The 26,142-nt window shown below is 55.7% G+C and overlaps 1 protein-coding gene across 3 annotated transcripts; it reads right to left on the bottom strand.

Moving 5' to 3' along the window:
- Positions 1 to 826: 826 nt before the first annotated feature.
- On the bottom strand, positions 827 to 26,128 carry SUPT5H (SPT5 homolog, DSIF elongation factor subunit). Of its 3 annotated transcripts, XM_005596233.4 has the most exons (30): positions 26,018 to 26,128; positions 25,681 to 25,761; positions 20,882 to 21,047; positions 16,807 to 16,872; positions 16,249 to 16,260; positions 15,681 to 15,750; positions 15,495 to 15,563; positions 15,323 to 15,388; positions 15,005 to 15,035; positions 14,584 to 14,652; positions 11,251 to 11,502; positions 10,006 to 10,095; positions 9,835 to 9,905; positions 9,085 to 9,190; positions 8,776 to 8,869; positions 8,548 to 8,684; positions 7,948 to 8,103; positions 7,706 to 7,852; positions 6,710 to 6,856; positions 6,498 to 6,623; positions 5,536 to 5,620; positions 5,083 to 5,202; positions 4,893 to 4,995; positions 4,680 to 4,807; positions 4,483 to 4,588; positions 3,695 to 3,853; positions 3,415 to 3,583; positions 3,095 to 3,298; positions 1,323 to 1,418; positions 827 to 1,249 (listed from the first exon to the last, which is right to left on the bottom strand). In XM_005596233.4, exons 2-30 carry the CDS (start codon positions 25,753 to 25,755, stop codon positions 1,106 to 1,108), a joined length of 3,264 nt encoding a protein of 1,087 aa, XP_005596290.1. In that variant the 5' UTR covers positions 25,756 to 25,761; positions 26,018 to 26,128; the 3' UTR covers positions 827 to 1,105. The 3 variants fall into 3 exon arrangements, with proteins under 3 accessions (XP_005596290.1, XP_003362360.1, XP_070080504.1); XM_003362312.5 differs by lacking the exon at positions 16,249 to 16,260; XM_070224403.1 differs by lacking the exon at positions 26,018 to 26,128 and having other exon boundaries at positions 25,681 to 25,858.
- Between the last annotated feature and the right edge of the window lie 14 nt (positions 26,129 to 26,142).

Here is a 26,142-nt window from a genome sequence, read left to right as displayed (position 1 = left end):
GCACCGCCGCGTCTGGCGGGTCGGGGTCGTGGAGAGAGGGGTCCGCGAGTTAGAGGTTACGGGAGCCACGACGATGACGCTCACTCGTTAGAGAGGAAAAAGTCTGATACTATTTGTGTAAACTTAGAAAACATGTAAAACGACCATATAACGCTTTGGGATAAAGACTAACGTAGTAAAAGTACAAAGTTAGGCAAAAGTCAGGCATTCAGGGCTGTGGTTACCCTGGAGGGGCGTGGACGGGGCAGCCGCTGAAGGGGGTCCTGGCTGGTACATACTGTTCCTAAGCTGGGCGGTGGGACACGGGTGTTCCGCACATCTTTTGTGTCCAAAATAGAACATCCCAAATATTTTAGAATACATCTCGTATTATATTAGTAAAAAGACATGTAAATATCAAATGAGGATGGTGAAGGAGAGTCAAGGTTTACACTGCTCCCCACTCCCAGCCCCAAGCCATCAAACTACAGCAATTCTGGGGTCACTGCTGTGCGGGCTCAGGAGAAAGGACCATCCAATGCTGCCTCCGGCTCCACAGGAGGAACTTCGGCTCCCTGCGGGGGACGGACTGTGATTTCCACTCAGAATAACTCGAGCCTGAGTAAGATGTGACTTGGCCAATCACAGGCAGGCTCTGCTCTAATCATCTCTTCCCTCTGGGGAAGGCACTATCATCTTCTAGATGGGAAAACTGAGGCTTAGGTAAGACCCAGTCACTTGCCCAAGACCACAAAGCAAGGAAGTTAGTGAGGTCTGCAAATGGCCTCACCTACAACCCAGACCCCAGCGCCCCCTTGCCACACACACACACACACACACACAGGGCTTTTGACCAAACAGCTTTTTATTGAAAGACCGTAACACAAAAGCAAGCTGGGGAAGGGGGGTACAAGAAGGTGGGGACCCTCCCCCAGACTCTACTCTCATTCCCATGAACATCAGGGAGGGAGATAAGAACCCAGAAAGGAAAATAGAAGAAATCCTGAACAATCAGGCTAGCCCTACACCAGGCCCAGATCCCGCGTCAGAGCCAAAGGCCGGGGAAGGAAGGAGGGGCACTCTCTGCCTGCCAGGTTTCTGCCCAAGTCCACGCGCCCTGCCTGCCTCAGGCCTCCAGGAGCTTCCCCAGGAAGCGGAGGTTGAGGATCTTGAGCTGTTCGTCAAGGTCCATGCGGACGATGCCGTCCTCACCATCGATGCTCAGCAGGACACCTGTGGCTTCCCGATCCTCACCCAGGATCACCTTCACCTGATGGGGGGGGCAGGGGGTCAGGGTCCAGGTCAGCAGCCCAGTGCCCCCGTGCCCCTTGCCCCCCCCTTACCTTGTTGTTCTTGGTGGGGGTGATGGGCTCCAGGTGCTCGCTGGAGATGCTGACCACCTTCTCACTGTCCTTCAGATACACGGAGCACATGCCTCCCTGGGAGTGAGGACAGCCTGGTCAGCCCAGCCTGTTCCCAACACAGGACTGACGTCTGTGCTCAGGGGACACAGGCTCGGGGCTCATTCTGAGAAGTCACTTTCCCAAGGTGACACGGGGGCAGGAAAGGCCAAGGCTGGGCCTGGTTCCAAGTCTGGGAGTGTGTGGTGGGGGGGGCGGTGTGACCAGCTCAGCAAGGGAAGCACCAGGATGAAGCTAACTTGGGCCAAAAGGGAGACTGCCTGTCAGGCTCTGCGTGTCCCAAACTGGCCTCAGCTTCTTCCCCACACTTGCTCCTCCTCCTGGGTCCCCGTCTCAGGGATGGCCCCACGGTCCCTGGTCCCAGGCAGAGCTCTGGACCTTGTCTTGGTCAGCTCCTTCACTGACAAACACCAGCTCCGAGGCCCGTCCATTCAGCCTCCCGGGGTCTCTCCCACCTCCCTCCCCCTTTTCCCCACCGTCCTGTAGTGCAGCCTGACCTCCCCCTGGGCTCCCAGCCCCCAGTCTCACCACCCCTAATCCCTCCCTGATAGAGCAATGGACAGAATTAATTCCAAACCAGATTCCCCCAGGACCGCCAGTCCCCTCAGGACACAGTCCAAGTTCCCTGGCTGGCATGTGACCTGGCCCCAGCCACGCCTCTGACCTCAGCACTCACCTTCCCCCTTGGCTGTTTATGTTCCAGCCACAATGAACACACTTACTCCCCAAATGTGCCAGGCTCTCCCTCACCTCCAGGCCTTTGCACAGCCCCTTTCTGGAACACACTTAAGCCATTCCCTAGCCATCTCTGGGCTTACTCCTATTCATTCTTCAGGTCTCAGCACAGATGTCTCCTTCTCCAGGAAGCCCTCCCTGACCCCCTCCGAAGTTGGGTCAGGTGCCTCTTCTAGGTTCACAGGGCTCCCCTGGCCCTCTGGACTTCCTGCATCCCAGCTCTGGCCACTTGAGCTGTCACTGTATTGGGACATGTCTGTCTCCCCAACTGGAAAGTGAGGTATGTGAGGCCGGAGCCTGGAGCTGTCTTGGTCTCCAGTGCTTGTTTAATTAATTTAATTAATACTCATCAGAGGACCAGTAAGGTGCCAGTCCCTAGTCTAGGAACTGGTGCTCTGTAGGAATAAAATTCTGGCTTAGCAATCAAAGAATCACGGCAGGGTAAACGGCAAGCGTTTAGGCCGCAGGTAGATAACACGAAAGGGCATGACCCGGACCTACGAGAGACAGCCTGAAACAGCCTAGTGCGTCCCTGGAGGAGGAGTGAAGCGGCCAAAGAACGGAAGGAAGAGAGTTCTGGGCACGGAAAGTGACGAGCACAGGCCCTGCGGCTGGAGGGAAATCAGGGATGCTGGAGACTGGAGAGGCCAGCAGTGGAGCAGGGGGAGCCCAGGGTGGGAGCAGCCTGGCACAGGGAGCACTGGGTCCCGTGACTGCGCTGATCTCAGGGAGAACGTGAGAGAGGAGCCAGGCTCCCGGGGCCCCAGCCAGGAGCACAACAGGCAGGGATCCGCCTTGCGGAGCCTGCGTGCCAAACCTTTCCACATCTGCTTTTCCAGCTGTAAATGGGTGCTGGAAGATGTGGTTAGACAGTTGAAAAGAAAAAACCCAGCAACCAGAGAGACTGGGGACCCCAAAAGAGAGGACGCCTGCCCACCTGCCCGCCTGGGCCCGCTTACCGTCACGCTGCGGATGACGCCTGTCTGCCCCACCACCTGCGTGTCCAGGTAGGTGTCCCGCACCTTCACCTGGATGTCAGTGGTGACCCAGTCGCTGGAGTTCTGCTCAATGCCTGAGCCCGGTGTGTGCGGGTTGTAGCCACCAGGGGAGGGAGCTCCGGGTGTCATCGGACTGTAGCCAACAGGGCTCGGGCTGGGGCTGGCCTGTAGGGGAAAGGGGGACGGTGTCATTGGGAATAGGTCATCTGGCCTGGCTGTCCGTCCAGGCCCAGGGCCCACCTTAGCCCACCACTCTCAGGCGCCTGCAAGCTGACCAGTACCTGATAGGCCATGGGCGAGGGCGTGGGGTGGTAGCTGGCTGGAGAGTGGGTGTTCTGGTAGCCTGCTGGGCTTGGCGCCACCTGGTGGTAGCTCTGGGGGCTGGGGCTGGGCTGGTAGGAGCCTTGCGGGGAGGGGGCGGCATAGGGGGAGAACTGGTCTGTATTGTACCTGCAGAGACAGGAGAGGAGGGGGCACTGGTTGGGGACTGGGGACGGCAGGGGAGAGAGGAGATGGTGGCAGTGGGGAGGGGATGATGAGCGCTAGCTGCGGTGGACTCACATGGCTGGCGTCCCTGGTGTCTGCGGGTTGTACTGGGGGTTGACCTGTGGGGACGAGGGGTCTGGGTAGCCAGGTGTCTGGGGGTTGGGGGTGCCCCCGTAGGCCTGTGGGGATGGGGTGGGCTCGTCATCGAAGGCGTATTCATACTCTTCCTCAGCCCTGTTGGGGAGAGAAGTGTGTTGAGAATGACTGTGGTGATCACAACAATGTTGCAGGTGCTTCCAGAACAGCCCTGGTGCAAGACAGACCCCAGGCAACTCTGTCCTCAGTGACAGCCCTGAAGCATCATCTAACAGCTGAGGACCCCGGGAAGCAGAGGTGAGGCTGCCTGCCCAAGGTCACACAGCCAGTCACATGACCGAGGTCACCCACTCTGTCCCCAAGCCCAGGTTTTGGGTTTTTTTTTCTGCTTTTTCTCCCCAAATCCCCCCCCAGTACATAGTTGTATATTTTTAGTTGTAGGTCTTTCTAGTTGTGGCATGTGGGATGCCGCCTCAGCATGGCCTAATGAGTGGTGCCATGTCCGCGCCCATGATCCAAACCGACGAAACCCTGCCAAAGCGGAGCGCATGGACAACCACTCGGCCACGGGGCCAGCCCCCGCCAAGCCCAGGTTTTAACCAGAGCACCCTACTGTGGTCGGGGCTAGAGAGATTATCCTGCCCCAGCCATGCTGATGCCTGCACATGACCAGCCTGGGGCTGGGAGCAGACAATTCACGGTGGGTCACGCAGACCCCTCCTACTGGCTCAGGGAACCCTGCCCCCCATGCAGCTCCGGGCCCTCACCGTGACGGCGTGTTAGGGTTGTTGGGGTCCCAGGCCCCACTCTGGGCAGGTGTGCGGCTGCCGTCATGCAGGGGCGTCTGCGAGCCGTAATGCGGGGTGCGGCTGCCTGGAACGGGAGAGAAGCTTATGTCCGTCAGTCCTGTCCTGTCTCCAGTCCCCTTGTGGCCCCTCATCCCTCTCCCCTGGGGAGCGCTCACCATCCTGGAGAGGTGTCTGAGAGCCGTACATGGGTGTGCGGGAGCCGGAGCCGTACATGGGCGTCTGGGAGCCGTACATGGGCGTCCGCCCATAGGTAGAGGTCATGCCACCCGGGCGCCGTGAGCCCCTGTGCACACAGAACCAGCAGGATGAGCAGGGCCCTCCCACTGCCCAGCAGCCCCCTCCCGGCCCTGGCCTGGCCCGGCCCGTACACCGTGGTGAGCCGCTGACGGTCCACAGAGATGGTCTGGCAGGTGGAGTGCAGCTCCACTCGGGCTGTGGACTCAGTAGCATCCTTCACCACGCCAATGTAGCCTGGGGGAGAGGTAGGAGCTCAGGCAGGGGGCTCTCCTTCACCAGGCCCCTCCCCCGGCCTCCACGTAGCCCTGCAAAGGCCCTCACCTTTGTAGGGCCCCTGGGAGATGCGCACAGTCTGGCCGATGAGCTCGTTGTCTCTCCGCCCCCGGCCCCTGCTCATGCCACCACTGCCACCACCTGGGCTGCCAAAGCCGCCGCGCTGACCTGGGGAGGAAGAAGGTCACCAGTCCCCAGGGCCGTGCCCTCCCCTCACATGCTGTAGCCAGAGCCAGGGCACCCTCAAACCCCCTCTTTACCTGCTTGACTCCCCCCATCCCCCAGGGGTTAGGAGCCTCCTCTGGGCTCCCCCCACCAGAGCCCTGGGCTTTCCCATGGCAGCCCTGACCACGCTGGGCTGCCCTGTGGGGTGGGGTCTGGTCTCTCGTGAGCTGTGAGCGCCATCATGGTCGGCCCGGGCCAGAGCAGGCGCTCAGTGAGTGTGGGCCGACAACCTACCTCCCCCATCCCCCACACATCCCCACCCCAACTCCCCCTCACCTCCAGTACTCGGGTGCATGGGGCTGCTGATCCGGGGGCTCATGGGGGCAAAGCCACCCACGGTGAAGTTGGTCACATCTCGGGGCTGGGGGAGGGGCAAGAAGTAAACTGGCAGGCTCCCGGCCCCCGCGCCACACTGCCTGCCTCCATTTGGGAAGAGTTCCTGCTTGAACCTGCCCAGCAGCCATCCCTCCCTCCTAGTGACAGTGCCTCGATTTCCCTTTGGGGAAACTGCCACTCCTATGCCATGTGGGGCTGTCACCCAAGAGGCCCGGGCCTCACCTGGCCAAGAAGTGGGACTGAACTGTGGTAGTGAGGAATTTAAACCCTAGTGACACAAACACTACAAGCCACGGGCACTCGTCATCCCACCTGCAGGGCCCTGAGGAAACCACCTCCCGGTCCCGGCAACCCGGCCCCTAGGCCTGATCTCCTTTCTGAGACCTGGTTCTATGCAACTTTCCTACAAGTCCTACCTCAGGGCCTTTGCACCTGCTGTCCCCCTGAGCTATTCATGTGGCTCTCCATCCCTTCATTCAGGCTTCTGCTCAAATGTCTCCTCCTCAAGGAGGCCTTTCTTTAACCCCCTCCATCTGACACAGCGGCCCATGGTGCTCTGTCTCCTTATCCTGTTTGGTTTCTCTTCAGCGTGCCTGCCACCACCTCACGTTGTGCAGGGTATGTGTGTATGTATCTCCGGAGCCGCAGCTCTAGGAGGGCAGAGATTTTTCTCTCCTTCCTGCTCTAGCTCCACTGTCTGGCCCCTCCCAGGGGCTCAATAAAACCGAATGAGTGAGTGATTTGGTAAACAGCCCCGATGCCAATAAACCTTTTCTTCATACTTGGCCAAGGACCTGACACTGACACTGCCCTCCTCATCTCTCACAAGCCCGCTCTTGTCACTCCTGGGGTCAGCGAAGGCCGGAGAGCCATGCCAGGCAGGGTGCGCGTGCCGGCCTCACCTTCGAGCCCCCCGCCAGCACCAGGTGGCGGGTCTTGCAGACAAACATGCCCCCGTTCTCCACCAGTTTCTTGCAGTGCAGGAAGGCGAAGCTGCGGAAGAGGTGGCGAATCTCGCCCTCCCGGCCCTGGGCGAGGAAAGGACGGTCACTCTCGTGGCCACGCCCCAGCCCAGCTCTTTCGGACGCAGGGACGGGCGGGAGCTCGTACTCACTGAGTGGGGGCCGTCAATGACCTTGACGATGTCTTTCACGTGGATGTTGTTCTGCTCGGAGTCCAGGGCCACAGCAAAGCGGTTGTCCTTCTTCCGGGTCACGGCCTGGTGCCTGACCGTCACCACCTTCCCGTACATATTCAGCACCTAGGGACGGAGGGGGTGCTGGGGGTGAGGGTGGGAAGGGGCGACATGGAGCAGGGCTTCCCTAAAGCGGGATGGTCCTTCCCTGTGGGAGACTGTCCCCAGCTCTACAGGACTTCTAGACTCCCTGGCTCTGGGGCAGGCAATGGCAGAGCGCCACCCTCCAGGCACTGGGTCAACCAGAAATGTTCCCAGTCATTGCAAAACACCCTTTGGGAGGAGACTCCACCCCAACTGAGCATCAGGGACCTGAGACATAGGCAGAGGGTCGATGTTAACATAATAGCTAATGTTTACTCATCACCTTGTGCCAGGCCCCATGCTAAATTCCTCACGTATAAGATTTCACTGAAGCCTCAAAACTTCCCTCTGAGATGGATGTTTTCACCCTCTTACAGACGGGAAATCTCAGGCCCAGAGAGGGCGAGTCACCAGCCCAGGGTCACACAGCATGGAAGCAACAGAGCTGAGCTTTGAATCCAGAGCCCAGGGCCCTAAGCACTATGTTCCGTGGCCCCCACATCCATGGGGAAGGGGAGGAGGGCACGTGCAGGACCCAGTGGTTGAACAAGCACCGAATGCCAGGGTGCATATCTGATCTCAGGGAGTCAGTCACAACGGATGAAGTGGATGCTGCCATCTTCTCCATTTCACAGGGTGCGAAACTGAGGCACAGAGAGGATGAATGACCAGCCACTTGCCCAGTATCACACAGCCAGCCAGGGGTGACAGCGCCAGCTCTGTAACCTCGTGTGTTCTCAGCCACAATGTTCTCCACCTCCCAGGACAAGGAGCTCAAGGGAGAGCAAGCCCCCTAAAAGTAAGCCCCGCCCCCGAGTGCAACACACCCACCTGGAAGGTCTCCCGCTCCAGCCGCACGATAACGCCCACGGTCTGGGGGTCCAGCTGCACCAGCTCCCCCCATTCGTGCTGGCCCCCGACATCCACGCCTGACGCCGTCTCCGAGCAGAGCTGCAGGTCCCGGGGGAGCACCTTCAGCTGCCAAGACACAGCAAACGGGTGAAGCAGGGTCCCAGTGGGTCATCTGCCTGGACCCCTCTTGGCATACGCGCCCCCCCCGGCCCCGCACCTACCTCATGCATGGTGAGGTCGGAGAAGAGGATGACGAAGTTCTCCTCCACCCGCACGATGAGGCCCGTGTCGCCCTCGAAGCGGCCAGCAATCACTTTCACGTGGTCCCCCATCTTGAAGTACTTCCGAAGCTCCTGGGCCGGGAACTCCAGCATGTCCTGGGGATTGGGGGTGGGGACAGTGAGCAAGCGAGGGGAAGCCACCACAACCCACCTGCCCAGCCTCTTCAGAATGCACTCATGTTCTGGGGAAAGACACTGGCCAAAACCCACTCCAGGCTCACGCCACAGACTGCTTCAGGGCACCTGGACAACCCTCGGATGGCCCCAGACAGCTGATCTCAGACCCAGGGTATCAGCCTGGACGACCCTTTACCCCGCAGAGACAGCCTGTCTCCCAGACACATGACACCAGACTAGATGCCTCCTCAGATGCCCCTGGAGACAGCCTCCCCCCAGCACACCGTGCTAGCCTGGACAAGCCCTCAGAGACACACACACACTGCCCCCCTAAGCAAACTAAACCCAGCACCCCCACAGATGACTCCACGCTTCCAGCACAGCCTCCACCCAGTACCCCCGTACGGGCAGCAGGGCGCCCACCTTGAGGTCCTCGTGCTTGGGCATGATGGTGATCTTGTTGCCGTCCACGCTGAGGATCTTGCCCTGCAGGTTGATGAGCTCGCCCTCACACACCTCCACGTTGTCCCCAGGTTGGAAGTTGTGCTCACGCTCCTTCCCTGCGGGGACAGACACAGGGCTGACTTGGGGGCTGCCGGCCATGGGCCACCCCTGCCCCCTTGGTCGGGGTTACTGACGGGGACCAAATACCTGTGCTCTCAGTCACCACCTCCAGGTCGATGCCTTCCGGCTGGTCCTCAAACTTCTCCAGCTCCGAGAGTGTGGGCTTCACACCCTCTGTGATCTGAGCCCCGGGGGACGCGGGTAAGAGGAGGAAGGAGACAGAGGTCAGTGTCACAGCCGGCTGAGAGGGCTAGGGACAGTGAGAATCATTCCCCTAGGGACGCTCCTGACTTGAGGATCATCCAGCACCCGGAGAACCCACTGCCCTGGGGCCTGGGCTGCAGGAGCCTCCTCGCTCCCCACCGCCATTAGCATGACCCACTCTGGGATCCTCACCACAGCAGACATGGCAAAGCTCTTGAACAAAAAGCCCTTCCGGCTGTAACGGTTCCCCTCGAAGATGAGGAAGTCACCATCAGAGGCAACATCGCCCCCCAGGGACCTGGGATTTTGTGGGGGACAGATTGGAAGGGGAGGTTAGGGGAGAGTCTTGCTGTGCCGCAGTCTCCCGAGCCGGCAAAGGGGAGGAGGGCCACAGGATGGCTGACCCATCCCATCCCAACACACGCCATCTTGGCAGCAGTGGCCTCTCAGAGAGCCCAAGAGCCCCGCCTCGAGGGAGGGGCGCACAGCCCCCCCCCGCCCAACCCCCGCACTCCGCTGCCCCTGCCTCGGCTTTATTTTCACCACAGCACATGTCACCGCCGGACGAGCTGCTGTTTGATCCATCTCCCTAACTAGAGCGGCAGCTCCAGAGGGGCAGGGACTTGACCCCTTGTGTTCACTGCTCCTTCCCCGATTTCCCCGACAACACTGCCTGCATGCCTGTCGCAGGCACTCGGCAAATACCGGTTGGACAAAGTTCTGGACCGTGAGAAGTTAATGTTCACGGGCCACTCAGCCTGTGCCCGGCCTGGACACACAAGACCTCAGCGACACGGGATGGTAAGTAACGTGGCTGAGGCTACACTGCCAGCTAGCCACTCACAGACTAACCCGTGAGGGGCCCATCCCTGTGTGGGAAGCGGCAGAGGCACCTCCTGCACGACAGCTCTGGGGACCCAGCCAGCCCCCGAGGACACTCACCTGATCTTCTCGGCATCAAAGAGCCTTTGCGGAGGCCGCTTAAACTTCTTCCTTTTGGCAAACCAGTCTTTCTGTGGAGCAAAGGGACAAGGGTGGGCAGGGTGAGGGAGGAGGGCCGGGCCACCGGCAGGGCTCAAGCGTCCCTCCCCGCCGGCAGGTGACCCAGGGTACCAAGCTCATGCGGGCCTTGATGCGGTCGTAGTCAATGCGCGGGATCATCTTCAGGGAGATGGTGTTCTGGCTGGGCTCCACGTAATCCACCTGGGAAGGACAGGCGGTCAGCACGGGCCTGGCCCTCCCTCCCTGAGCCCAGACACAGGAAGAACAAGGACATGGGCAAGGGACAGCGGGTGATGGGGAAGAAATCAGACTGCTGGAGACTCCCCAAATTCTCTCTCCGGTCTGTCTCCCCTTGGCCCTGAAACTGAACATCCACTGCCCGCTTGACACCTCCATGTGGACCTAAAAGGTGCCTCAGACCAGCCCCGCCCCAACGACACTCCTGAGCTCCGCCAGACCTGCTCCTCTCCCGGTCTTCTCCGTCTCTGGCCTCCCTTCTGCTCAGGCACACAACCTGGGAGTCACTCCTGACTCCTTTCTCTCTCTGACACCCGTATCCAATCTGTGAGCAAATCATTTCTGTCAGCTCCGCCTTCAAGACATCTGACCTCCTCCCGCCTCCTCTACGACAGCCTTGTCCTGCCCCACCAGCCCCTGCCACCTGGACCACGGCAGCAGTCTCCTTGCTCGTCTCCCTCCTCCTGCAGCCCCATTCAGTCTATTCCAGGGTTTCTCAGCCAGCCAATCCCTTGTCGTGGGGGCTGTCCTGTGCCTTGCGGGATGTTAGCAGTATCCCTGGCTTCTACCCACTAGATGCTGGAATCAACTCCCTCCCCGGTTGAAACAACCCAAAATGTCTCCCTCCATTGCTGAATGTCCTCTGAGGGCAACATCGACCCTGCTTGAGGACCACCAGTCTATTCTCAACACAGCCACCAGAGTAATCCTATTAAAATCCAAGTCACACTGGGTCCCTTGGAACCCTCCCATCTTACTCCAGTAAAAGCCAGCCCGGAGATGGGCCACAAGGCCCTGCTGCCTGCCCTCGCTCATCCGCTTCAGCCAGTGAGGGGCCTATCTCCCGGGCCGCTCCTTCGGCCACAACACTCTTCCCCGAGAACTCCCCCGGCTCACGCCCGCTCCTCCTTCAGGTCTTGGCTTAACACCCATGGAAGATGGCCATCCGTTTCCTGCGTGCTCTCAACAAAACCCAGGCTCTGCCTCACCAATCTCACTAGGGTTCTGCTCCTTGCACTAGGAAGGGGCCTGGGCGGGACAAAAGAGGAGAGAAGGACAGAAGAGAGGAGCAGAGCATGAAGGAGCCCAGGCCCCCTTGGCATCCCCCGAGCCAGGCACCTGGGCGATGTCGTCCTTATAGATGCCCCGCTTGAGGCGGACCCAGGACTTGGGCTTCAGGTTGGCCACCTCCTTCACCACTTTGAGCACGTCCGTCATCTCCTTGATGGGCACCATCTGCTGGTTCCAGTAGCCGAGCCGTAGGTTGCCCACGCCCTCGATGGCCTGCTTCACGTGGGTCTGCTTGTAGGCCTCCACGTAGATATAGCCCTTCACATGCTCGGGGGCCACGACCGACTTAATCTGCAGGGGCTGGGGGCCGGGCGGCGGGGCACAGTGAGGCACAGCTGGGGGGACGGTGCGACCGCCACCTCAGCAGTCTCTCTTCCAGGAGTTCCTCCCACACAAACACGCTGGCGCAACGACACGGACACGCGGACATTCACCGCAGGGTTATTCACTACAGCAAACAAACCTGACGGGATGTTTGGAAATTCCCCCAAAGAGGGGTTTGTTAAATTATGGCTTAACCATACCAGGCAATACAATTGAGCGGTTAAAAGAATGAGATGGACCTACACAGAGTGACAGAGAAAGACACTCAACATGTGTTAGGTGTAAAAAGCAAGTAGAACCAGAGAGAGCTGGAGTGGCCGTACTAACAGCAGACAGAAGAGACTTTAAGACAACAGTTGGGGGCTGGGCCGGTGGTGCGGGGGTTAAGTATGCACGTTCTGCTTCTCGGCAGCCCAGGGTTCACCAGTTCAGATCCCGGGTGCGGACATGGCACCGCTTGGCAAAAGCCATGCTGTGGTAGGCGTCCCACGTATAAAGTAGAGGAAGATGGGCATGGATGTTAGCTCAGGGCCACTCTTCCTCAGCAAAAAGAGGATTGGTGGCGGACATTAGCTCAGGGCTAATCTTCCTCAAGAAAAAAAAAAAAAAACAACTTACAGGATGCAGAAAAAGCCATGCTTCAAGGTAAATTTATAGCTGTAAACATCAACTTAAAAAAAGGAGAAAAAAATCCCAAATCAATGAACCTAACCTTCTACACCTTAAGAAACTAGAAAAGAAAGAGGAAACTAATCTCAAAGCAAGCAGAAGGAAAGAAAGAAATCTGACTAGACCTACAAGAAGTAAAGATATTGAATTAGCAATCAAAAAACCTCCACACACACAGAAAGCCCAGGACTAGACGGCTTCCCTGGTGAATTCTACCAAACATTTAAATAACTAACACCAATCCTTCCCAAAGTCTGCCAAAAAACAGAAGACGAGGGAACATTTCTCGGCTACTCCTGCGAATCCAGTACTACCCTGATACCTAAACCAGACAAAGACATCATACGGAAAAAACTACAGACCAGCATCCTCGAGAACACAGGGGCAAAGATCTCCAACACTGAATCCAGCAACACATAAAAAGGATGGTACACGTGACCCTGAATTTTACAGCATGTGAACTGTAACTCAGTCTTTAAGAAAGCCAATTATTGTTTCAGCTTTGGTTGTGATAATAAAATATGGAAACAACCTTATGTTTACTGGGGATGGAAAGATTATGGCGTTCACAGAAGGCTCGCTGCAGAATGATGCATGTATAATGCCATTTTGTTTTTTTTTTAAAAAAACACCACATTTTTCAATATGCAGAGAAGATGGTCTGGAAAAATACACAAAGCAACAGTAATTACTTCTGAAAAATGGGACTTGGGTATGGAGAGATTTGGGCTCCTACAGTATCCATGTACTACTCTGGTCATTAAAAGCATAAACAATAGGGGCCAGCCCAGTGGCGCAGCAGTTAAGTTCGTACGTTCCGCTTCTCGGCGGCCCAGGTTTCACCGGTTCACATCCCGGGTGTGGACATGGCACCGCTTGGCAAGCCATGCTGTGGTAGGCGTCCCATGCATAAAGTAGAGAAAGATGGGCATGGATGCTAGCTCAGGGCCAGTCTTCCTCAGCAAAAAGAGGAGGATTGGCAGCAGATGTTAGCTCAGGGCTAATCTTCCTCAAAAAAAACCAAAAAAAGCATAAACAATAATCAGAGGCATAACTCAAATGGGGTCAGACACGAGAACTGTGCGCTGGGCACAAGATTGAGGTTTGAGCACATTAAAATCATGACTTGCAAATCCTGCAACTCTCCACGTGGTCCCACTGACACACACCCACTGCTGCGGCAGGTGAAAGCTATGGACTCAGCCTAACACGAATTGGATGAAGAGCTGCCAGCCAGCATGCTGTCAGCAGCCCCGTTTCATGAATTTGGAGGACCCCCTTCACAGGGTTTACCCCGGTTCCAAAACTGACAACTACACCTCTGCCAATAACTATATTTATTTTTTTAAAGATTGGCACCTAAGCTAACAACTGTTGCCAATCTTCTTCCCCGCCCCCTGCTTTTTTTCTCCCCAAATCACCCCGGTACATAGTTGTACTTTTTAGTTGTGGGTCCTTCCAGTTGTGGCATGTGGGACGCCACCCCAACGTGGCCTGACAAGCGGTGTGCCATGTCCACGCCCAGGATCTGAACCCTGCACCGCCGAAGCAGAGCGTGCAAACTTAACCACTCGGCCATAGGGCGGCCCCTAACTATATTTATTGAATATAAGCTGTGGGACAAGTCCTGGCTGAGGGGTGGACATGGCCAAAGCTATTTAATCCTAAGGACGCTGAGGGGCAAGTAGGGGGCCAAGGGAGGGGAAGCGGCTTGATCAAGGTCACACAGCTGGGAAGTGGAGGGGCTGAATTCGAAACCTGGCAATCTAAAGAAAGAGCTGTGCCCTTAAGGCAGCATCTGCTGCCTTGCATGCAGGTGGCACTACTTTGTGTTTTGTGGACTGTGCGTGAGCCCTGAAGGGCAGGGACCAGCGCTTGCATGGTCACTGCTGTATCCTCACCATTTCCCAGGGCAGGGATTGGCCCCCGGAGGACCTCAGTGGATGTCTGACGACCGCGTGAAAGAGAGAAGGAAGGAACTCTCCTCCAGACAGGCCTGCTCCCTGACCCACCTGGCCACGCTGCCCTATCCTAGGACTCCCTCCCAAATGGGAAGAGGGTGACAGCTGCCCAACAGGGTTGGTGGACAGGCAGAACTCACTCTCAGGCAGGAAAGCCTCAGGAACCTAGATGGCTGCCTTCCAGAGGGCTACAGGGCCTGCGGAACCCCGCCAGGAACGCAGAGAGAATGAGGACAATACCTCTGAGGCGCAGAAGAACGCCTCAATGCAGGGAGCGAGTGAGTGGGTGCTTTCTAGCTGGAGCAGCTCACTCAACAGGCAGTACTGCTCAGCGCAAGGGGCACCTGGCACCCTTGAGCCCATACTGCCCCTCCCTCTGGGCACTGCCCTGTCTCTCACCCCCAAGTTGCCTGCCTACCCAACTTACCGTGTCCGTGAACTGGTAGGCAATGAACTTGCGCATCAAGGAAATGGCTGTGGCCCTCTCTTCCCCGATCTGGAAGGAGAGCAGCAGACGTCAGAGAGATGAGGAGGGCAGGACAGAGAAAAAGGGGCTGGAGATAGTAGCCAACCAGCCAGAGTCATCAGACAAGAAAGATAAGGTAGGAGAGAGAGGGGAACAAGAGAGATGGAGAGAGAGAGAGTGAGAAAAGGAAAAGGCAAGAGATAGCAAGAGAGGGAGGGGGAGGGGAGGGGAGGGGAGAGAGAAGGATGGAGGGGCAGAGACAGAAGGACCAAGAGACTGCCAGGCCAGGGAGACCCAGGACAGACAGATGGACAGTTCTCCCCTACAAGGCAGCCTTCCTCGTTCCCCTGCCTCCCCCAAGCCATGAGGCCAAAGCACACACCTTACATTTGACAGTCCACAGATTGGGATCTCTAGATAGGAGAGAAAAAGAAAGCCCATTAGTGAAACTGTCTCCTCATCATGAAACATCCGAACCCCTACACCCATCCTTCCTCCTCTCCCTCACACCCTCCCCCTCTCCAGCCTTGCATCCATAAGCAGAAAGAAGGAGAGAAAAGCACCAACTTGCCCCGCCCTGCTCTCATCCACCACTCTGCCTGTGTCACTCGGAGTCCTGATTTTTCAGGGAGTGACCCTCGTGGGCACACCACCTCTGCACAAGATTGCCATCGCAGCCCTCCTGTCCTGCCCCCCTTACTTGACTCCTGGGAGCAGCTGCTGCTGGGTGATGTCATCCGAGAGCTCATCAGATCCTCCATACACCCTGGAGAGAGAGGGGCAGTCGGGAAGGAGGGGGTGAGGCCCCTGACCCTCCCTGGCGAGGGACCCCCTACTCCCGCCCCCCCTCCCTGCCCATCCCATGCCCTTACGTCTCTCCCACAGATGACTTGGCGTATTTCTTCATGTAATACTCGCCCAGTTCTTCTTCTCGCTGGTCCCTGGGGTGTGAGGAGGAAAGGAAACATGAATTGAAGGTTGAGGAGAGGAGGGTGGGCTGACTTGCCCCCACGTCACCCTGCGGGAGCCAGTCTCGCCACTTCCCTCTCCCCATGTACCTCCAGAGGTTTTGCAGGCGGCGAGCCCCAGAACGGTCTTCGTCCAGGACAACATTATCGATATTGGAGGCTGCAAAAAAATGGGCAGATGGGGTGAACAAGGGGAGGTGAAGAGCAGGGGCCTGGAGAAAGAGGTGGGGCCAGAGGCAGGCCCTGGGGCAGGAGACACCTCACTGAGGAAACGCCCAACCCTCACCCTCCTCCTCTGTCCTGCTTAGCATCCTGCCACTCATGAAAAAGACTTGGGGATAAGTCCAGCAGTTGGGGACATCCAGCGCTTCCCCATCTCACAGCCACTGTCTAAGCACACCCTGCTCTCCATCCCACCCCACCCATCCCTGCCTCCCTGCCCCCCACCATGCTCACACGCATACATAAACATGTACGCACTTTGCCAGGCTGACAACCGCTGGAGACCTGGCCCCAGAACCCCCTGACTCTGGACTCTACATGAGCCAGAGCCCCCAGGGCCAGACAGGGGCTAGGGGTGAGGGAGGGTGCCGAGGGCAGGAAGGAGATGTCAGGATATGGGAGGAGGGCTGGGGAATCACACTTTTCAGACTCTTACCTTCAATCTCTTCTACTTGGAGGAAGAGGAGGTGGTGGTGGTGGTGGTGGTGGTGGTGGTGGTGGTGGGCGAGGGCAGACAAAGTATGAGCCAAATTATAGCAGCGAAATCAACCAATGGGTTGGGGCAAGGGACAGGGAGGGACACAGGAAGGTTGAAAATCAAAAGTAAAGGCCAGGCACCGGGTGGGTGGGGGAGAAGCCGAAATGTATGAGGCGCACAGAACGGAAAATAACAGGGAGTGGGGGGCAGTGGCCCAGGAAGTGGGGGGTATCTTGGGACAGAGCCCACCCACCCTACAACCCCCAGAAGGGATTCACTGGGGCCCTGGGATCCCAGAGTCTTCTCCCCACAACACCCATGGCCCCCACCCCCCAACTCATGGGCCTAAAAGGAAAAGGTGCAGAACTGGTCTCTCTGGCAACGACAGAAAGAAGCGAGGTGACGAGGGTGGGGGCGGGGTGGTGCAGGGCATGGGGGTGGGGGTGGGGCATGGGCTCTCCAGACCCTCTCGGCCACACCTCCCAGTGGTCTTGCAGAGGGGGGATCCCCACACACCTTTCTCTAGGATGTCCTCTGCTCCGTCTTCCCACTGGTCCTCATCCTCATACTCATCATCCACATCTGAAAGAGGAAGGCCAAGTGGTCAGGGGGCAGCTGGGGCAAAGGTGACCTCATGACAACAGCTCCCAGGAAACATCTCCTCTGGGAGACGGGCACTACAAAGCCCACCGCCAAGATGAGGACAGCTTCACCTGCCAGAGGAGCTGCTCCAAGCGGCAGGGTCAGCTCTCACGTGCAGGCCCATCTGGCTCTAAACCACCCCTCCCCCACCCCACCCACAGATCCATTTCAACAAAGATCAAAGCAGGGCTGGCCCCCTGACCTAGTGGTTAATTTCATCATGCTCCACTCTGGCAGCCTGGGTTTGCTGGTTCAGATCCCAGGCGTGGACCTACACCACTCATCAGCCATGCTGTGGCAGCGACCCACATATAAAACAGGGGAAGACTGGCATGGATGTTAGCTCAGGGCTAATTTTCCTCAAGCAAAAAAAAAGAGGAAGATTGGCAACAGAAGTTAGCTCAAGGCTAATCTTCCTCAGGGGGGAAAAAAAAAGCAGAAAACTTCCCTCCCAACTATCAAGGGAAGACTGGTATAGAGTTACTTTAAAGACAGGGTTCCTGGTGCGTTGGTTAGCTCACACTTACTGAGAGCACACTGTGTGCCCTGCCCCATTCTGAGTACTTGCCATATATTCTTCCCTGAATCCTCCTGGCAATCCTGAGGGAGGCACCACCATTGTCCTGATTTTACAGGAAGGGCTCTGAGGCCCAGAGAGGTCAGCTAACTTGCCCAGAAGACTCTCAGCGGAGACCTGAGAGGCAGCCTGGCTCCAGGGTCCATCCCTTAACCTCTCCGCTAGGTTACAAACACTCTTTTGAATGTATCAGATGTTGGACTAAAAACTTAAACAACAGTGCTACCTGCACGTGGCGAGAAAACCCCAAGTGTACAGAGGCTGTACGTGTACAGAAGGTCTCCTCCCATTTCCAACCCCTCGTATCCCAGTCCCCTTTCCCAGAGGCGACTCTGACCCGCTTCTTGTCTAGAGATAATCAGTGCACACCTAAGAAATGTGTATAAACCCCTCACCACTATTTCCCCCACGCACAATTTTTTAACACACTGTTCTGTACCTTTCTCTTTTTCTAGGCAATAATGCTGGCTTGGAGCTCTTCGTGCAGCACGTGCCTTATATGCGATCTGACTATCGGCCCCATAATTCGTCTTACCAGGCCCTTCTCATCAGTGGACACCTAGGTCACCAAACATTTGCAGCTGCAGCAAGTGTCTCTGTTCTCAGGTCTTTACGCCCCCATGTGAGTTTAACTGTAGGGCGAACTCTTAAAAAAGGAACTGCTGCGTCACAGGCTCCCTGCCTGTCAACGGGCACTGCCAGGCAGGGCCCAGCACCACTCCCGCCAACACACAGTGTCCCAGCAGCCTGCATCTTTCCCAGACGGCAAGTCATCCATTCTCTCCATCTGGGCCCATCTGCCACCTAAGACCTTTTCTCTAAGGATTCCCACCCCCTCGGCCTTTGGAAAAGGGCCAAAGCTCTCCAAGAACCAGGAACACCCAGAGCATCTCCTGCCCCTCTGCTCCCTGGTTTCCCCTCGGGTAAGCGGGTCCCAAGAAAACGGAGGACGGTGCTCCAAGTCAGCCGCCTCTCCACGGGTGTGGGAAACAAGCACTCGCATGTACGGCTGGTGGGAGTACCAACCAGTGTGACCCTTCTGGGCTGACACTTGGCCACAGATATCAGAAAGCTTTACAAACATATGCAGCCTTTGGGGCCGGCCCTGTGGCCGAGTGGTTGGGTTCACGCACTCCACTCTGGCAGCCCAGGTTTTCACTGGTTCGGATCCTGGGTGTGGACCTAGCACCGCTCGTGAAGCCATGCTGAGGCGACATCCTGCACAGGACAACTAGAAGGACCCACAACTGGAATATACAACTATGTACTGGGGGTCTTTGGGGAGAAGAAGAAAAAGAAGATTGGCAACAGATGTTAGCTCAGGGCCAATCTTAAAAAAAAAATATGTATCCCCTTTGCCCAGCAATTTGACTTCTAGGATATACCATGTAGAAAATCTGTGGGGTCTGTGTCAGACAAAAAAACTACATCTTCATTTCCACTAATCTACTGTAAATTTAGCATTTCCATCAATTACGAACAGCCAACCACAGGGGTGTTGGCAGTGAAACCTGCTATTTTCATAGCACACTATAGCTGCAGTGATCTCAGAGTACCATTCACGCTCATTGCTACTTCAAAATTAGATTCTTATCAGGCGCTCCACTAAATCTTATTTCAATGTGCTAACAGAGAAGCACACACATCATAATGTTCTGTCAACATTTAGATACTGTAGTTCAGTATAACTGTTCTCTTTGGAATCCTATGTATTCTATTAATGCATTTCAGAACACGATCCTGAGAAGGGGTCCAAAGACTTTTACCCGACTGCAAGAGCGGCCACAGCACAAAAAAGGTTAAGAATTCCTGGTCTATGGTCGCCGGCCCTGTGGCCGAGCGGTTAAGTTTGCACGCTCTGCTTTGGCAGACCTACACACCATTCATCAAGCCATGCTGTGGTGGCATCTGACAAAGAAGAACTAAAATGACCTACAACTAGGATATGTAACTATGTTCTGGGGCTTTGGGGAGGGAGGAAAAAGAAAAAGAGAAAGATCGGCAACAGATGTTAGCTCAGAGCCAATCTTCCTCACCAAAAAGCATACTTAAAAAAACAAAAAGATGGGGCCAGCCCCGTGGCCAAGTGGTTAAGTTCGTGTGCTCCGCTTCCCACAGCCCAGGGTTTCACTGGTTCGGATCCTGGGCGCAGACATGGCACCACTCGTCACACCACGCTGAGGCAGTGTCCCACGTACCACAACCAGAAGGACCTACAACTAAAACTTCACAACTATGTGCTGGAGGGATTTGGGGAGAAAAACCGCAGGGAAAAAAAAAAAAAGAGGATTGGCAGCAGTTGTTAGCTCAGGTGCCAATCTTTTAAAAAAAACAAAAAACACAAAAAGAACCCCTGGTCTAGATAACAACTTGCATCTGTGCGTCTCAATATGCATGAAGACATTTATGGCAGTGCTGCTTATAATACTGAAAAACACAAACAACTTCAGTGTCCAACAAGAGACTGGTTAAATGAAACACATTATAGAATGGAGCAGTATGCAGCCATTGGAAAAAACACGTATTTTGATGATGACGATGATGATGGCAGCTAACGTTTATGGGGCACTTATGCACCACAACTTGTTTAGAAAACTTTCTTTACTCGAAATAACTCACTTACCCTAAGCTATCTATGTAGTATCTACCTCCACAGTTGTTGAATGAAAAAAGCAGTTTACACAACAGTAGACATAATGCGGGCCTATGTAACGTCCATGAACAGCCCGGTTTTCCGAGGGCCTGCTCTGGGCTGGGCACTACCCTTTGGGCCGCCAGCAGCTTGACGTGCTTCACAAGCACGGTTCCCCAAATCCTCGGACTATCCCTGACAAAACAGAAGAACGGCCTGTCTCCCTGTACAGAGGGGAAAGAGGCTCAGAGAGACGGACAGCACTCGCTCAGGGCCGCACGGAGGAAAGAGCAGAGCCAGGCCGGAGGAAACCCAGAAGTGCTGGCCTCTGCTGCCCCATCCTGATGTCTCTTCTGGATCGTCTGAGCTTTTCATGACAAGCACAAGTACCGTCAGTTTCTAAAGGGTGATCACGGTACTGTGACTGTGTGTTTTAAGAGGATCTATCTTTTAGGACTATATACAGAAATGCTTTTCAGGTCAAATTAACTATTTGGGATTTGCTTCAACATCATCCAGGGGTGGGCGGGAGTGAGCAGGAAGAAGCAACACGAGTTTGGTCCTACGCCTTTAACCGCTGGCGCTCGGTGATGGTCCATGGGGCTTCTGCATACCATCCTGCTATGGTGTGTGTCTGACAGTTACCAAAAGAAAATACTTCTAAAAAATACACATTCAAGAAATGGAAGTGAAGGTGGAAGTGCAGCCTCTGCTCGGCGCTCGCCGGCCCTGTGACATACCAGCCTCATCCAGAATGAAGCCGCCGTGGCGGGGTTTCTTGGGGGGCCGGTCATCATCTTCCTCCTCCTCTTCCTCGTCATATTCCTCCTCCTCTTCCTCCTCCTCTTCCTCCTCAGGCTCTTCCTCCTTCTCACTGCCTGCCGCACTCCGCCGCTCCTCCTCTACCTGCAGGGTCGGAGAGGGTCAGAGCACCAGGGTTCCGGACCCCGAAATCCGGATACCACGTTCCACACCCCCAAATCTGACCTCAGCTCCGCCTGGCCAATCACAGCGCCCCCTGCTCTGCATAGACGCCCTTCCACTCTGGCCAGGCCTCTCCGGCTGTCACCCTTATCTCAGTGACAGTACCACCACCCACCCAACCAATAGCTGGGAGCTGGCCTGGGCTCCCACCTCCACTAGACCTCCTTGCTAGGCTCCCCCGGGCCTTTAAACGCTATAGCTCCATGAGGTTTGGTCCTTGGCCCTCATCGCTTTCCACTCCACAACTCCCCAGGCCATCTCAGCCACTCCCTGGGCTGTGGTCTTGGACATCTCCTGACAACGACTCTCATATCTGTTTCCAGTCCACACTGCTTGCCAAAGTCACTCACGGCCTCTTGTTGCTAATTCCATGGACATTCTTTGGTCCCTACCCACAGATCATCCCACACTACTCCCTCCCTATGAAAATGCTCTTCCCTTGGCGTCCGTCACATCACGCTCTCCTGATGCTTCCCCAGCCTCTCTTGCTGCACCTCTGCAGGCTCTTCGCACCCTGCTCGCCCCTCAAACACTGACCTCCACCACCAGGGCTTGGCCGAGGGCACACTCTGCTTCTCCTCCCCTGCACTCTCTCCATGGGCCAGTTTACTTGCCACCACCTCAGTTCCTGTCTCTGTAGATGACACCACCACCTGTCTCCAGTCCCCCCACTTTCTTCCAGAACTAGAGACCCCCATGTGCCAGCAGCCTCCTGAATGTCTCCCCCAGATGTCCTCTGAGCATGTCTCACCGACCACATCCCAAAGTGACCTCAGTGCCTTCCGCTAGACCTGCGCTGGCCTCCTCTAGCTCCCATCAGGCACCACACTCTTGACCTTCTGCTTTCTGAACACCAGCTCTCCAATCCGTCCCTTCTTCCCCACGCCCAGAGTCCCCAGCCAAGGCCAGAGCCTCGCCCTCTACAACGTGGATCCTTGCCCACGCCTCCCTTCTAATCCCTCTTTCCGTACCAGCCACAGAAGGAAGTGATCCATGCAAAACAGTGTTCCCCAAACTTCAATCTTTTCCCCATTCACGTCATGACTTCTTGCCATGTCCACATCAGTACAACCCATTTATCTGACATTTTCTTTAAACTCACTCACATTTTTACTGAATTTAAAAGAGAAACTTTTCTGTTTTCAAATAGTTCAGAAGTAAAAACTCTTTAAAGGTTAGCTTGTCATATAAAACGTAACTACAAACATAAAAGTAAAACAATGGTATTAAGCCCCAGCCTGATGCTGTTGCCTGTGCCAGGCTCTAGCCTGCGGCCTGTTCTGCCTGATAAACACAGAGACTAGCGAATTTCAGAAAGGCGTTCACAACACAGTTGCCCCAGTGAAACTTTCTCCGTGACCCACTCAAAAGACAGGACACGCAACTGAAAAAGAAATCACTTTCTCACTAAATGATTCAAGGTGGCTTAAAGTCCTGTCCTTATTCCACCTAAAAGTACCTCTCGTCACCCCCCCAAGCTGGAATGCATCCTATAGTCTTGGGAAAGTCTGATCTAAAACACAAATCTGATCACGTGGTCCCCTGCTTAAAACACACCCACGGCTCCCCACTGCCCTCAGGTAAGGAACCAGCCCCCTAGCAGCGTGGACTTGAAGCACACACTGCACACTGCCTCTCCCTCCCATGCTGGCCCTTCGGGCTCCTCCTCCCAAATGCTAACTCCAGGCCACACTGAACCACTCGGACCATGCTCTCTCTCTCTCAGCGGTGTCCATCGTCCACGCTGCTCAAAAACCCACTCTCCTCTGCCTCTCACTCATACCTCAATCGAAATAGCCCCTCTTCCAGGAAGTCATGCCTGCCCTCTCGCCTCCAGGCAAAGTCAGGCACATTCTCTGGGCTCACAACCCTCTGGGCTTCCTCCATCACAGCCCAGACCGCTGTGAGCTCCCTGCAAGCAGGGCCCAGGCTATCCCAGGCGCTGCTGGGTCCCTAGCATCACCCAGCCCACGGCTAGCAACAGAAGACGACGTAAGCAGCTTTGGTTTACTACACAACCCTGACTTGCTTACAACGACCCACACTTTAGCAACTCAAACTACAACCACACCACAGCATGATTTCTACAAATCTTGTCATCCTTTCTCTGGGTCGGTCCTGGCAAAGCCTTCTTTCCAAATCTGGCTCCGTGCTCCCTGAGGAGAGAGCTCGCACCATCTCTCTGCTAACCTCAGGGCTTGAAGGTGCTCTTACATCATCCATCCTCAGCATCCCCTGAAGGAACTATCTTTTTGTAAAACCATCTCCACCCCAGGACACAGAGCTCCAAGAGGGAGGCTGTGAACCCAACAGGACAGGACCTCAAGGAACGCTTGCTGATGAAGGAATGAGCAAGTTACTGCGGCTGAGAATGGTGAACCAGCTGATTCCCCCAACAGGGGCTCGTTACTTGTCATCCCCACCTGTCTATCCGCAGGACCTGGTCCTTCAAGGACCATGCCAACACGTGGCTGTCTGCAAAGCCCATCCAATCCTTTCTCCGGCAGGGAGGGCAGGCCGCACACTGCCCTCCTGCCTCATCTGGTGAGAGCAGACGAGCCAGCAGGTGAGTCAGGAGCCTGGTGTGGTGTTGGGGAAGCGAGACTTGCACAGTGGAAACCAGACGGCCCCAGCCAGGAAAAGGAACTGGGGATCCTGGTCTCATTACCACCAGGCTGTAACCACAAGCAGTGTCTTGAAGCCATGAGTCAGAGACCAAGGACCCAGCGCTGCGGCTTGGAGCAAAGGCCCTCCCTCGCTTCCTCCCACTTGCCCCCCCCTCCAACCCCATAGCATCCCAATTCCTCCAACTCTTCACTAGAAGCTGAGGACACCCCAAAGGACACAAGGATTGACAATCAAATGCCTCCAGAGGGCAAGCAGGCAACGTAAAAAAGGGGAGCAGCTCAAGGGAAACCCAGAGCACTTGCCGTCTACCTGATGTTTTCCAGGACACAGGTATGTGAAATCTTTCCCTTTCTTTTTTTTTTGAGGAAGATTAGCCATGAGCTAACATCTGCTGCCAATCCTCCTCTTTTTGCTGAGGAAGACTGGCCCTGAGCTAACATCCACGCCCATCTTCCTCTACTTTATATGTGGGACGCCTGCCACAACATGGCTTGACAAGCGGTGCCATACCCACACCCAGGATCCAAACCGGCGAACCCTGGGCCACCAAAGCAGAACAATGCGCACCTAACTGCTGTGCCACCAGGCCAGCCCCTCCCTTTCTTAAATCTGCCACAAGGCAGGCATGATGAGAAATGGCAACTGATAGACCCAGAGAACTGGAGAAAATTCCCAGTTCTCAGGAGGGCTGCCACCTCTTGAGCAAAGGGGTGCTGTGTAGAACAATCCTGGGTCTCAGGTAGCTAGCTCCTCCCATTTTCCCAGAAAAGCAGGAAATCTTGACTTTTACGTGAGCTCGCCCTTACAAGTGTCAGCAAGTAACTTAAAAAATAAATTTATGTTTCTGTAGGTCAAACGAGACACCTATGATCATCGTGTCATCTCTTTATTAGTTTGTAACTGTTGGTTACTAAACATAAACTCTGTGAAAGCAAAGATCTGCCTGGGTCCACTCTCTCCAACACCCAGGAAGTATCTGGAACACAGCGGTAGATGTTCGAACATTTATTCACTCAACAAATGAGCAAGTCAAAAATAAATAAAAGACGGTAACAGAAGAATATGAGAAATCAGAGATGTTCCAGGAAATGTTATTTGGTTCCTGAAACAGTGACATTCAACAGATCCAAACGGCAGGATTCTTTCAGAACATCAGATCACATCCTCCCTTTAGTGGAAACATTCTCACTCAGTTAAGGACAAATTCCTCACCACAGCCTTCGAGATCCTACATGATCCAGCTCCAGTCACTTCTCTGTTGCACTCCCTCTGATCCAGACAAACGGGACCCTTTGTCACTTTCTGAACACTGCAGACATGCTCCCCACTTTACACCTGCTGGGGCCCCTGACTGCAACATTCTTCTTCCAGAAGCCACAACCCCCTTGCTCACCTCCAACAAGTCTTTTTCCAAACATCACCGGCTCAGACTCACTCTGATCATCCCATTTAAAGTGCAACCAGGACTCCCTATTACCCTTCTCCCCTCCACTTTCTCCACAGTCCCTTCCAGCTCACTAAAACGCTTAGTTGTCAGTTATGTTTCTTTACATCCAGGAGGGCAAAGATTTTTAAACTCTGTTCTGTTTACTGGTGTAGCCCAAGGGCCAAGAATTGCGCCTAGCACATAGCAGGCACTAAAAAGATATTCCTGGAATGACTGAGCGTACCTGAAAATAAAAACTAACAGCGCTTACCACATGGCAGGTCCTTTAAACACACCGCCTGCTGGCTCCCCGTACCTGGAGCATCCCCAGCCTCCAGCATCTGTTCCCCTGCTTGTCTTGGGCTTGCCTACTTTCTCCCGACACCCTGGAAGCTCCCAGGGGCCACAGCCGCTCGGATCCCCTCCGAGCTCCCCCCGGGGCCCTTCTGCCCTGGTGCTGTCCCCAGGCGCAAGGCCGCCTCCTGCGTCCCCGACACAGACCTCGGCCTCCTCGCCGTCACTGCTGCGCTCGCTGTCCTCCTCCTCGGAGAAGTTGCTGTCGTCGCTGTCCGACATCTTCTTCTGCTCTTGCAGGAAAAGACGGCGGCCTCAGCGCGTCCCCCAGTCCCGAGCCCCACCCCGAGCCTCAGTTTCCCCGCCGGTTCCCGGGGAAAAGAAAAACCCCTTAGCGCACTTCCGGCAGCCTGGTTCTGGCCTCGTGAACCCGAAAAGAGACCCCGTACGCCACCTGCTACACCCCCCAAATCCCTGAATCTGGTTTCTACGCCTTCCCGGCCCCCGGCGACCCCCAGGTCTGCCACCTCGGCGTCCGACCCACCCCTCACTGCGCCGGTTCCACCTCCACCCTCGGCGGCAGCTGCTGTTCACACGACGCCTAGTTGAGACTGACGTGCCCTCTCGCGAGAACGTATCCGTTGGCCTCGCCTAACGCGAGATTTCCGG

The sequence above is a fragment of the Equus caballus genome, chromosome 10 (assembly GCF_041296265.1).
Source record: "Equus caballus isolate H_3958 breed thoroughbred chromosome 10, TB-T2T, whole genome shotgun sequence".
NCBI lineage: Eukaryota > Metazoa > Chordata > Mammalia > Perissodactyla > Equidae > Equus > Equus caballus.
The sequence above is the reverse complement of the archived record's forward strand: the minus strand, read 5'-3'. Positions and strand labels throughout refer to the sequence as shown.